The sequence below is a fragment of the Palaemon carinicauda genome, chromosome 26 (assembly GCF_036898095.1).
Source record: "Palaemon carinicauda isolate YSFRI2023 chromosome 26, ASM3689809v2, whole genome shotgun sequence".
Taxonomy (NCBI): domain Eukaryota; kingdom Metazoa; phylum Arthropoda; class Malacostraca; order Decapoda; family Palaemonidae; genus Palaemon; species Palaemon carinicauda.
The window spans coordinates 10,292,995-10,307,810 of record NC_090750.1 but is presented as its reverse complement, the minus strand read 5'-3'; the positions used below and the strand labels follow the sequence as shown (position 1 = coordinate 10,307,810).

The 14,816-nt window shown below is 32.5% G+C and overlaps 1 protein-coding gene across 1 annotated transcript; it reads right to left on the bottom strand.

The window, feature by feature from the left end:
* Nucleotides 1-4,490: 4,490 nt before the first annotated feature.
* On the bottom strand, nucleotides 4,491-12,332 carry LOC137619778 (uncharacterized). Its single transcript, XM_068350080.1, has 3 exons — nucleotides 12,286-12,332; nucleotides 11,133-11,292; nucleotides 4,491-5,821 (listed from the first exon to the last, which is right to left on the bottom strand). The coding sequence occupies exons 1-3, from the start codon at nucleotides 12,330-12,332 to the stop codon at nucleotides 5,576-5,578; spliced, it is 453 nt and encodes a 150-aa protein (XP_068206181.1). The 3' UTR covers nucleotides 4,491-5,575.
* Between the last annotated feature and the right edge of the window lie 2,484 nt (nucleotides 12,333-14,816).

Sequence of the window (14,816 nt, the reverse complement as noted above, 5' to 3'; positions counted from 1 at the left end):
AATATGTCATAAATAAACTATAAAAATACTCATGTCCCCCTGGTCAACAAAAAAGCATTTGCTCCAACTTTGAACTTTTGAAGTTCTACTGATTCAACCACTCGATTAGGAAGATCATTCTACAACTTGGTAACAGCTGGAATAAAACTTCTAGAGTACTGCGTAGTATTGAGCCTAATGATGGAGAAGGCCTGGCTATTAGAATTAACTGCCTGCCTAGTATTACGAACAGGATAGAATTGTCCAGGAAGATCTGAATGTAGAGGATGGTCAGATTTATGAAAAATCTTATGCAACATGCATAATGAACTAATTGAATGACGGTGCCAGAGATTAATATCTAGATCAGGAATAAGAAATTTAATAGACCGTAAGTTTCTGTCCAACAAATTAAGATGAGAATCAGCAGCTGAAGACCAGACAGGAGAACAATACTCAAAACAAGGTAGAATGAAAGAATTAAAACACTTCTTCAGAATAGATTGATCACCGAAAATCTTGAAAGACTTTCTCAATAAGCCTATTTTTTGTGCAATTGAAGATGACACAGACCTTATATGTTTCTCAAAAGTAAATTTATTGTCGAGAATCACACCTAAAATTTTGAAAGAGTCTTACATATTTAAAGAAACATTATCAATACTGAGATCCAGATGTTAAGGAGCCACCGTCCTTGACCTATTTACAATCATACTTTGAGTTTTGTTAAGATTCATCTCCATACCCCATAATTTGCACCTTGCTCTAATTCTAGCTAAATCTCTATTAAGGGATTCACCAACCCTAGATTTACATTCAGGGGATTTAATTGATGTAAAGAGAGTAGCATCATCTGCATATGCAACACGCTAGTTTTCTAGGCCAAACCACATGTCATGTGTATATAGTATGAAAGGTAATAGGCCAAGAACACTACCCTGTGGAACACCGGATATCACATTACTATAATCACTATGGTGCCCATCAACAACAACTCTTTGAGATCTATTACTTAAAAAATTAATAATAATGCTAAGAAACGACCCACCCACTCCCAACTGTTTTAGTTTGAAAACAAGGGCCTCATGATTAACACAGTCAAAGGCAGCACTAAAATCAAGGCCAATCATACGAACTTCCCGACCACAATCAAGGGATTTCTGTACAGCATTGGAGATTGTAAGAAGGGCATCACATGCTCCAAGGCCTTTACGAAAACCAAATTGCAAACTAGGGGGTAGATATATATATATATATATATATATATATATATATATATATATATATATATATATATATATATATATATATATATATGCGTGCGTGTGTTTGTGTGTGCATGTAAATGTGTGCACATGTGTGTGTGCACGTGTGTGAGTGTGAATATTTTTGTGTGGGTGTTAGTGATAATCAAGAAAATTGATATTTGATGAGGATGATATGTGTTTTATTGCCACGAAATTTAAATTTAAAAGACTTGATTGATGCTGTTACTTAGTGTCCCTAATGGAGGATAGTACTATCTCCAATCAAGTCTTAATTTCCTCCTTCGGGCAATAATGTTTATATATATATATATATATATATATATATATATATATATATATATATATATATATATATATATATATATATATATATATATATATATATATATATATTCTTATGTATGATATATGATATATATATATATATATATATATATATATATATATATATATATATATATATATATATATATATATATATATATATATATATATATATATATATATATATATATTCTTATGTATGATATATGATATATATATATATATATATATATATATATATATATATATATATATATATATACATATTAATATTTATATACCAATCTATCTATCTATCTATATATATACATATATATATATATATATATATATATATATATATATATATATATATATATATATATATATATATATTTCTTTATATATTTATATATATATATATATACATATATATATATATATATATATATATATATGTATATATATATATATATATATATATATATATATATATATATATATATATATATATATAGGTATATATATATATATATATATATATATATATATATATATATATATATATATATATATATATATATATATATGTATATATATATATATATATATATATATATATATATATATATATATATATTTATATATATATGTATATATATATATATATATATATATAGATATATTCATATATATATATATATATATATATATATATATATATATATATATATATATATATATATATATATATATATATATATATATATATATATACGTGTGTGTGTGAGTCTATGTGTTTGTCTGTGTGCGTGTGTTTGTTCTTGCCTATATCTATCTTCGTTTTGACATATCCCTCTATATCTTCCCAAGAAATATTTATGGCACTTAAGAGCAGGTACATATATGTTAGAGTTTTTTGTTGATATATATCCTAGCACCATTGAAGTAAAAACCTTTTTTTTAACCTTAACCTCCAATGATCTTTATGTATTGTCAAATAAAATTAAACTATATTTTATAATTTAGATGCGAATGGAAAATTTTATTATTCCCAATATATTTTAGAAATTAATAGTTAGGCACTTTCCATGATTGATTGATAATATACCTTTAGATACTAATTAGCATTCGATCTTTGTGTCAATAGCCTTATTTACTTGTTTTTGTGATGGTCAATAGTATGTTTTTTAGAGTTAAGTATCATTTTCCATAAAAATTGAAAGATTTACTTTGCATGGGACAGAGAGGACATTCAAGATGTGACTTTGTCATGGATATCTTATGTATAATCCTTCTCAATTTCAATTGTTCAATTGCTCAAGAAAAACAAAGCAAAAATCGTAAGGAGAAAAAACCTTATATGATACAATTTATTAGAACCATCTTTTTTTTCCCTTATCCAAGAAAAATAATTCTAAAGTTCTAAATAAAAAAAATCATTGTTGTCTATTATATGGATATTGTATTATTTCAGCGAAGATGGGCATTTCCTTGTCTGTTCTTGATTGCACGAAAAACTTATTATTATCCATGTTGCCTAAAAATATCCCTTGAGTTAATAATTTCTAGGCATATTATTTTCTGAGATATATATTTCAAAATGAAGTTACGAAAGCGGCTTTGACAAACCATCACCTCGGATTTGATAAGAATGCTTGTTTACAAAGGTGAATTTCATTAATGTGTACAGAACTATATATATATATATACACACACACACACACACACACACACACACACATATATATATATATATATATATATATATATATATATATATATATATATATATATATATATATGTGTGTGTGTGTGTGTGTGATGAAAATATATCACTAACATTCTTGCCAATCAACGGCTTGTCATAAACTTATATATCTCTTGAGGGCTCAGTTAGTAGAGTCCTCGTAGGCATGGTTTTATGCTGAATAGGCAGTGGTTCGAATCTCTTCCCAGCCAGAAGCTATCACCATAAAATGAGTTGTAGTGGATATACATTACCAATATAGAATTCTCTATTAAAGGTCATTGTGGTCTATGTATATATATATATATATATATATATATATATATATATATATATATATATATATATATATATATATATATATGTGTGTGTGTGTGTGTGTGTGTGTGTGTATATATATATATATATATATATATATATATATATATATATATATATATATATATATATATATATATATATATATACACATACATACACACACACACACACACACACACACACACACATATATATATATATATATATATATATATATATATATATATATATATATATATATATATATATATATATATATATATATATATATATATATGTGTGTGTGTGTGTGTGTGTGTGTGTGTGTGTATATTTACATACATATTATATATATATATATATATATATATATATATATATATATATATATATATATATATATATATATATATATATATGTGTGTGTGTGTGTGTGTGTGTGTGTATATATTTACATATATATATATATATATATATATATATATATATATATATATATATATATATATATATATATATATATATATGTATAGTACTATTTTATAAATGATTCATATTAATTACAGAATAAATATTCCAACTTATAAGGATTTTTATATTATTTTTGTGGGACGTATCCGATACCTCTATAAATATATATGTTTAGAACTATATCTTGGCATGTCACGTTCAGTGTAATTCTTGTCAGAAACATAAATACTATTTTGATTTTTTATCTAAAAGGAAAAAAGTTATTTAGAATTTTATAATTATTAGCTATATTTACAGGTAGACAACTACAAGTGTCTATTGAAAACTCTTCTTCAAAGAGAGATCCAAAGCACCATCATTATTTATTTAATTTACTTCACAAATACTTTCTTATATGATAGATTTGCTTAATACTGGCGTTTTCATTGCATTATAAGAATTGAGTTTATACACATATTTCAAAATTGATGATTATCACCAAAAACGAACGTTGGAACAGTGACATTCGCCCATATTTACATTGATGAAAAGTTTTCAAAGATTTCATCCAACTGAATCACTTCAGAATTTTAATTCTGCATTATGTAATACTAAAGATGGGGATTATAAAACTTCCCCCATTTCAGCAAACACCTCGAAAGCGCTTCAAAAACATACAATGTAAAACTATTCCTTTGGAAACTCTTCCGGTATATATGATGCAAACCTTATATTTTACAAATACTTCCAATGCAAATCTGATTAAGAAATTCCATTCACTAACAATTCTAAGGAATACTCGGTAAAATGCTTCTTCAACAATTCCTCAAAAAATAATGTTTTCGACGTTTCGTTTAAATATCCTTCAAACGCATAATTTGTAGTACTGTACTTCTCTTCCCCAAATATTCCTCAACTGTAAGCAGTTACAATTTTCCGTCACAAACAATACCTTTTACAGAAACAGTTATCAAGTTTATTCCGCTACTCATTGCCTTTACGACAATTTCCTACTCGTATTATGTTATATTTCCTTTTTCTAAACTCCCTTTTAGAAAGAAATTTGTAATACAATTTTTTCACAATCACTTCTATCGAATAATTTGGAATATATTTCTTCCACAAGTACTTACCGGACGACAAGATTGTTTTTTTTTTTTTTTTTTTTTTTTTTTCACAATTAGGACAGAACTTCTATTATTTCACCTAATATCCGACCTTTTTCAGTAGTCGTTTTATAGGAACTTTGTAGGTATTGTAGCAAGATTTGGTTCCAAGTTTATTTCCCTGACTCTGTTTAGCTGAGTTTAGATAAAATGTATTTTTTAGATGATTGGCTCTCAAGAACTTTCAGAGACGCAATCCCTATCTTAAAAACCACCACCTGAACACCTTTAACACTCTTAATCCACACACACACTTCTTGGGGTTGAATTAACACTTACAAGTTCCTTAATTCTTTTCCAGCAAGGCACAATAAAGTCCACCATCTGAACCTAGGCCTATGTCCCCAGAACGTCCAGCATCACACAACCGCAGCATCTTCATACTCTCCCCAATTGTTCTTCTCCCTGATGACAGTGGTTGACACAGGCCCTGGATTATCTGTCGAAGAGGAGGAGAAGATCGACAGCGAGACGTCGGCACTGGCTGATGTGTCAACTGGGAGAGGATGACAGTGATGAGGTCGATTTCGACGACGCAGGCGAAGGCGGTGGAGGTTCGTCCCCACGAGAAGGATGATGATGGCGGCGTAGAAGATGACGATGACCTGAAAGATAAAGAATAAAAGTATCTCCATAAAGTCAATTGCAGTTATATGTGAGATTCTATCAAGATGCTAAATGATTTACAAATATATGTAATGAGTATATACATATACAAAGTTCACAAACAGTTTCCAGATATTACATTTACTCTTTAGGCTGGATAACACATCAAATATTCCGATTGAATAGTAGTTGCTGAATAATTCGTCGTCTCCATAACGTTAATGTAAGTCATTTGCGTTGGCTAATTTCAATAATTTTAGGAAGTTAGAAAATACACGATTGAAATTTTACACTTTTTCAGTGTCTTGAAAGACATGCTATTGGTGTTATAAATATTAAGAAAAATGTGAACCATTCAGTAGCTGACAAGTAAAATATATAGTGGGGTCTTTTCTTAGCATCATCACTAAACTTTTAATTGATAGTTTGCAAAACATTGTTGATCGTGGCCGCCATAGTGAATTATATATATATATATATATATATATATATATATATATATATATATATATATATATATATATATATATATATATATATATATATATATATATATATGTATATGTATATATATGTATATATATATATATATATATATATATATATATATATATATATATATATATATATATATATATATATATATATATATATATATATGTATATATATATACATATATATTTATATATATATATAAATATATATATATATATATATATATATATATATATATATATATATATATATAAATATATATATATATATATATATATATATATATATATATATATATATATATATATATATATATATATATGTGTGTGTGTGTACATGTGTATATGTATATATATATATATATATATATATATATATATATATATATATATATATATATATATATATATATATATATATATATATATATATTATACTTATATATATAAATATATATATATATATATATATATATATATATATATATATATATATATATAAATATATATATATATATATATATATATATATATATATATATATATATATATATATATTTCATGGTTATTAAAGTTATTACGTGTTTTGGTAGCATTCACATGTCAGCAAATTGATCTCAGGCCGGGTTCGTAACTTTAAGCTTTTTTCTGTGGAACCCACTGCTGTGATTGGGCAGGACAGGAACAGTAGGCGGTTGGGCTTACCAGTCTGAAGGTTTGGAGAGGATCTATTTTGATGAAAAGGTGTGTGTGTGTGTGTGTGTATGTATCACTGGGAATTTTCCATATCTATCTATATAAAAGGGACGGGACGAGGGGGCTGGGAACCCCCTCTCCTGTATAAAAATCTTACGAGGCATCAACAAAGAGATGGAGCTGGGGGAAAAGTGACTGCTCCCCGCACTCTAGTTTTGGGGTGTCAGAATGTGCGTGGATGTAGTACGATAGAGAGTAAAAGATATGAGATTAGAAGTATGTTTAGAAGTAGAAGGATGGATGTATTGGCCTTGTGTGAGGCAAAGTTGAAAGGAAAGGGTGAAGTGATGTTTGGTAAAATGTCTGGTAGAGTGTCTGGAATTGAAAGGGGAAGAGCGAGAGAGGGTGTGGCTTTATTGCTGAGTGAATGGATGACAGGTAAAGTAGTGAAATGGAAGGAGATATCATCTAGGTTAATGTGGGTAAGGGTTAGGTTGGGTAGGGAATGTTGGGAGTTTGTCAGTGCGTATGGGCCAGGTAGTGAGAAAAGTGAAGAAGAGCGGAATGAGTTCTGGAATGAATTAACTAGGCGTGTAGAAGGACTGGGTAGAAGGAATTATGTAGTTGTCATGGGTGACTTAAATGCTAGAGTGGGCGCTGGAGAGGTAGAAGGTGTCATTGGGAAGTATGGCGTACCAGGTGAAAATGAGAGTGGTAAGAGACTGGTAGATATGTGTGTTGAACAAGAGTTGGTAATAAGTGCTAGCTTTTTTAAAAAGAAAGATAAAAATAAGTATACATGGGTAAGAGTGGAAAATGGATGAGTAGTAGAAAGGGCATTAATGGATTATGTGTTGATAACTGAAAGAATGTTTGGAAGATTGAAAGACGTGCACGTGTTTAGGGATATGGCTAACGATATGTCTGATCATTTTTTGGTGGAAGGAAAATTAGTTGTAGCTAAAGAGTGGGGGAATAGAGTAGGTGGATGTAAAAGGGAGCTAGTAAGGGTTGAAGAGCTAATAAAACCGGGGGTAAATAGTAAGTATCAGGAAAGGTTGAAAATGGCATATGACGAGGTGAGAGTAAGAGAAACTGGTAATTTAGAGGAGGAGAGGAAGTTAGTAAAAGAAAATTTTGTTGGGATTACAAGTGATGTATGTGGCAAGAAGGTTGTTGGAGGCAGCGTGAGGAAGGGCAGTGAATGGTGGAATGAAGTGAAGGTAAAAGTGGAAGAGAAAAAGAGGGCTTTTGAAGAATGGCGGCAGAGTAATAGTATAGAGAAGTATGAAAAAAATAGAGAGTAAAATGTGGAAGTAAAGCAAAAGGTACGTGAGGCAAAGAGGGCAGCTGACCTGAGTTGGGGTCAGGGATTGGGTCAGTCATATGAAAAGAATAAGAAGAAGTTTTGGAAAGAAGTGAAGAGAGTAAGGAAGGCTGGTGCAAGAATTGAGGAGACAGTGAAAGTTGGAAATGGAAGGTTGTTGAAAGGAGAAGAGGCAAGGAAAAGGTGGACGGAATATTTTGAATGTTTGCTGAATGTTGAGGATAATAGGGAGGCAGATAATTTTGCTGTTCCAGGTGTTGAGGTGCCAGTGATGGGAGATGAGAATGATAGAGAGATTACAATAGAGGAAGTGAGGAGAGCACTAGATGAAAAGAGAGTAGGAAAAGCATCTGGTATGGATGGTGTGAAAGCTGAGATGTTGAAGGAAGGGGCTGTGACTGTACTTGAATGGTTGGTGAGATTGTTTAATATGTGTTTTGTGTTGTCAATGGTACCAGTGGATTGGGTTTGTGCATGTATTGCACCACTATATAAGGGTGAGGGAGATGTGCATGAGTGTTGAAATTAGAGAGGTATTAGTTTGTTGAGTGTAGTTGGAAAAGTGTATGGTAGAGTAATGATTAATAGGATTAAGGATAAAACAGAGAATGCAATCTTGGAAGTACAGGGTGGTTTTAGGAGAGGTAGGGGTTGTATGAATCAGATTTTTACAGTTAGGCAGATATGCGAGAAATATTTACCAAAAGGTAAGGAGGTGTATGTTGCGTTTATAGATCTAGAGAAAGCATATGATAGAGTTGATAGGGAAGCAATTTGGAATGTGATGAGGTTATATGGAGTTGGTGGGAGGTTGTTGCAAGCAGTGAAAAGTTTCTACAAAGGTAGTAAAGCATGTTTTAGAATAGGAAATGAAGTGAGTGATTGGTTTCCGGTGAGACTCTGGCTGAGATAGGGATGTGTGATGTCGCCGTGGTTGTTTAACTTGTATGTTGATGGAGTGGTGAGAGAGGTGAATGCTCGAGTTCTTGGACGAGGATTAAAACTGGTAGGCGAGAATGACCATGAATGGGAGGTAAATCAGTTGTTGTTTGCGGATGATACTATACTGGTAGCAGACACAGAAGAGAAGCTTGACCGACTAGCAACAGAATTTGGAAGGGTGTGTGAGAGAAGGAAGTTGAGAGTTAATGTGGGTAAGAGTTAGGTTATGAGATGTACGAGAAGGGAAGGTGGTGCAAGGTTGAATGTCATGTTGAATGGAGAGTTACTTGAGGAGGTGGATCAGTTTAAGTACTTGTGGTCTGTTGTTGCAGCAAATGGTGGAGTGGGAGGAGATGTACGTCAGAGAGTGAATGAAGGTTGCAAAGTGTTGGGGGCAGTTAAGGGAGTAGTAAAATATAGAGGGTTGGGCATGAATGTAAAGAGAGTTATATATGAGAAAGTGATTGTACCAACTGTGATGTATGGATCGGAGTTGTGAGGAATGAAAGTGATGGAGAGACAGAAATTGAATGTGTTTGAGATAAAGGGTCTAAGGAGTATGGCTGGTGTATCTCGAGTAGATAGGGTTAGGAACGAAGTGGTGAGGGAGAGAACGGGTGTAAGAAATGAGTTAGCGGCTAGAGTGGATATGAATGTGTTGAGGTGGTTTGGCCATGTTGAGAGAATGGAAAATGGTTGTCTGCTAAAGAAGGTGATGAATGCAAGAGTTGATGGGTGAAGTACAAGAGGAAGGCCAAGGTTTGGGTGGATGGATGGTTTGAAGAAAGCTCTGGGTGATAGGAGGATAGATATGAGAGAAGCAAGAGAGCGTGCTAGAAATAGGAATAAATTGCGAGCGATTGTGACGCAGTTCCGGTAGGCCCTGCTGCTTCCTCCGGTGCCTTAGATGACCGCGGAGGTAGCAGCAGTAGGGGATTCAGCATTATGAAGCTTCATCTGTGGTGGATAATGTGGGAGGTTGGGCTGTGGCACCCTACCAGTACCAACTGAACTCGGTTGAGTCCCTGGTTAGGCTTAAGGAACGTAGAGAGTAGAGGGCCCCTTTTTTTGTTTTGCTTCATTTGTTGATGTCGGCCACCCCCCAAAATTGGGGCAGGTGCCTTTGGTATATATATATATATATATATATATATATATATATATATATATATATATATATATATATATATATATATATATATATATATATATATGTATGTATGTATGTATATATATCCAATGGGAATAACATTAAAAAAACTAAAAAATAACATGAATTAAAGAGGAAACTTAAGTCGAGGGTATTAAATAAATAATAAAAAGAAAATTGGTCATCGTCAGGACACATAATGAAAATATCAGATAATAGTTGGATATTAAGAAAAATAGAATTAGTTGCTAGAGATTGCAAAAGAGGCAGAAGAAGGATGTAGATATAAACTGTCATAGAAAGACCATAGACTGACATGAATTATATATATATATATATATATATATATATATATATATATATATATATATATATATATATATATATATATATATATATATATATATATATATATATATATATATATATATATATATATATATATATATATATATATATAAGTGTGTGTGTGTATGTGTGTTTGTGTGTGTATGTGTTTTTGTGTACATTTGTGTGTGTTTATATGCTTGTATGTGTATTTGTGTATTTGTGTATTTGTGTGTGTGTGTAAATATGGATGTCGTATGCATTAGGGGAGAGAGAGAGAGAGAGAGAGAGAGAGAGAGAGAGAGAGGGAGAGAGAGAGAGAGAGAGAGAGAGAGAGAGAGAGAGAGAGAGAGAGAGATCCCTTTCCCCTTACAGCCACGTAAATAGCAGCATCAGTGGCGATCTCTGGCGGAAGAGTTGGATGAAAGGAGGCGGCTTTCATGTGCGAGATGATCTGATTCATATCTCGCTCTGAGAATTGATGGCCTCCGATGACCTCAGTTGCTCCAGCCCCTTCTGTCACATCGACGCACCTGGTGGCACATGAAAGAGAGGTTACACAGGGAATTTTTAGATACATTTTATTAGTCCAAATCAAAAGATTAGGTATTTTATATACGTCTAGTTTGTATAATATATCTATGAGGAGGATATGATGGTATTTTATATATCTTTATTGTTTAATAATTTTTTACATGCAGACACTGGCGAGAGCACACACAAGGACACGCGAGCACACACGTACACACACGTATATGCACGCATACATGTACACTCACACACTTACACATACACACACACACACAAACACACACACACACACACATATATGCATATATATATATATATATATATATATATATATATATATATATATATATATATATATATATATATATATATATAGTATATGTCGCAAAAAATTGCAATCATAACTGTAGAATCGACTTTCGTCAAATAGACTGAGGGAAATCCATTCTTTCTCTGATCAACAGGTGTTGACTGAATACGAGTCCTCATACATAACTCATATTGTTACTCTACATACTCTTAGTCTGCTGGATATTGATAACTTAAGGAGGTTTTTACAATTAATTCATCTCGCAGGACCAGGTGGTGTGGGGTTAACATGATCATATACAGTAATTATCGTTTATGCATCTCCTTTAGAGGAACAGTTATTTTTGTGTTTGCTTTTTCCTTCTTCTTTACAGGTGTATAACAATAACACGTTTCTTTTTTTCAGTTTCATCTTGTCTTTTTATTTCAAAAAAATTAACACTTTAACACTATTCATGTGATTTAACTTCTCGTTTTAAAATCGATCACAGCCATTTTATGCCTTCAATAGATGCTTCAGCAGATATTACATTCTAGTTCATCACATCGTTTTTGTCAATTCCTCCAACCAGAATGTAATCTAAATAGTTTTTTCCTCTACTTTCAATAATTATTAGTAGCTTATTCAATTATGAATGATCAATTGATTTAAAGTTTTCTGGCATCCTGAAGGCATTCATTCATACCATTTCAAAACTTTGAGCCATCTTCCGTTTATATTTCCGGTCGTCATTCCTTATTCCGAAATACTGGCCTCCGTGTACCTACTCATATACATCCCTTTTTTACCCATCTTTGCCGTTCCTTTTTACTATAATCATAGTGTCCCTCTCTTTTATAGTTCTAGTATTTGCCTTAAACTTTTGTCTAAGTTCTTAGCAACCCATATGAGCAGCATATGATAAAATTATATTTACTGCATGAATCTATACTATCATTAGAAACTTGAAAAGACTATGATTTTTTCTCTTTATTTTTACCACTTTTTCCTTCCATTTATTGCATATTATGAACCCACCTTTGTTTCTTCCCTCTTTGCAAGCGCACTACTGTGCTTCAAGATCAAGAGTAAGGGTGACGACCATGGGCTTTAGTCCTTTTAGCAAATGCTCATTCCTTTTATTTCTGCAAACATTTGTTTAGCAGTTGACAGACGATCCAGTACCAGACGTCTGAATCAGGTGAACACGGGTCGTCTTGGGGGGGGGGGGTTAAACGCTACATTTCATGGGAGCCGTTGGCATTTGACGAAGCTCTGGGTGGAAAACTTCCAGTATGATGTAAGGAGGTGGATGCCCTGACGTAGAGATCAAAGGTTACAGGGTAGGGGGTGGGGGGTGGGGTGTTGGAGTGGTGTCGAGAAGTATGAATCCCCGTTGACTAACCTTCGGTGAATTATATCGACTAGGAGTTATTAATGCGAGAGGATATCAACAACCAGGATTGGTAATGTGACGTCTGAAACTACCAAATATATCAAGCGCTACCAAACGATAATTTGAGGGTTTCTTAACCATGGATGGGTATCGCACGTATGTTGGCTGATATAGACAGACTTTATCATATCCTGCAGAGTGGCCTTGGCAGAAGGCAACGGCAAGCGACCATGTCTACCAAAAATCACACGCCCCTACGCGCGTCATGTAAAAAGAAGTTTAGTGACAGTAGAGGCCACTGCTCCAAGCGGTGGCTTACTTACAATTTTCTTGGCCAATGACACCCATTCACACATTTCTTTACAGCAACTCCGAATTTCAGTGGTAGTAGTATAATTGTAGCCGGTGGGCGTTAGTAAGTGGCGTAAAAGGTTCTTGGTTAGGGCGTTATCAGGGGCTGGTATATGTGGGTAGTGGCAGCTTTGTTGCCATGCTGGCACGTTTCGGGTAGAGGCTGTGTCCTACTGCATTCACATTAGCTTCGGTCAATGTTGAATAGTTGTCCACTTCGCCATGATTTGAGGCATTGATGGATGTGTGGAATGTGGTGATATGAAGGGTTTCAACTTTGATCATCAATTCTTCATAGACAAAAGATTGACATTGGGGATAGCTGCACGTAAAGGTTTAAGTAGGCTGCATACACGAAGGGTAGGAAGTAGATTCATTTCATAAGAAGAGCAGTGTGCAACAGGTTGCAAGCTAGCAATAATGGCTATTTCCCTGAGGGAAAGCGAAGCTTTTTGGTTCTCCAATGGTTGTTGAGAGTGCTGAAAAAGTTTTGTTATGCGGGCGGCTGGTGATGGCTAATACTCCTCCAATGATTTGATGGCGCCATACGTTATTGGCATATATCCTTGCTCGCTTCACTAAGTCATTCCTGTAATGCCAAATTGGATTTCAGCATGCTTGAACAAGGTGAATGCTTCTCAAGTGGTTTCAAAAATTAGTTTTTGGGATGTGGTATTGATTGCAGAATCAGTGTCGGAATCAGCATCATCAAATAGTAAGACACAGCAGTGTAAAAGAAGGTGCGAGGCAGCTGGTCACTGCACTGGTCACCAATGTCCAAGAGAGCCATTAGAAGGTAACTGAGAGAGTAGTCAAATATAACTAGCTATGTTTGGAGGGAGCATGAGTATATACACAAGCTATCAAGAATGGCATATCAATAATTCAAAAAGAATGATGCTGGAAAAAACGGGTATAAGCATGTTAACAGTGCAAGGGGAGAGCAGTAACGAAAATATATATAAAAAACTTAAATACTGACACTTCGCACGATTTTGCGTGTGAGTGTGTGTACACACACACACAAACACACACAGATATATATATATATATATATATATATATATATATATATATATATATATATATATATATATATATATATATACATATATATATATTGTTATTATTATTACTAGTAAAGCTATAAGCCTAAGGGCTCCAACAGGGAAAAATAGCCCAGTGAGGAAAGGGAATAAGGAAAAAAATAAATGATGAGAATAAATTAACAATATCTCATTCTAAAAACAGTAACAGCGTCAAAACAGATATGACCTATATAAACTATTAACAACGTCAAAAACAGATATGTCATATATAAACAATGAAAAGACTCATGTCAGCTTGGAAAATATAAAAACATTTGCTCCAACTTTGAACTTCTGAAGTTCCACTGATTCAACTACCGGATTAGGAATATCATTTCACAACTTGGTAACAGCTGGAATATATTTGTATTTTTCCTAACTATACAAACCTTAGCTATTTAC

Excerpts from the sequence above, each read along its gene's own strand:
- LOC137619778 (XM_068350080.1), bottom strand. The coding sequence starts at position 12,332 with ATGACGACCGGAAATATAAACGGAAGATGGCTCAAAGTTTTGAAATG. Across the intron at positions 11,293-12,285 it reads TGGCTCAAAGTTTTGAAATG|GTGCGTCGATGTGACAGAAG; the intron begins GTATGAATGAAT and ends ATGTGCCACCAG. Across the intron at positions 5,822-11,132 it reads ATGCTGCTATTTACGTGGCT|GTCATCGTCATCTTCTACGC; the intron begins GTAAGGGGAAAG and ends TTTATCTTTCAG.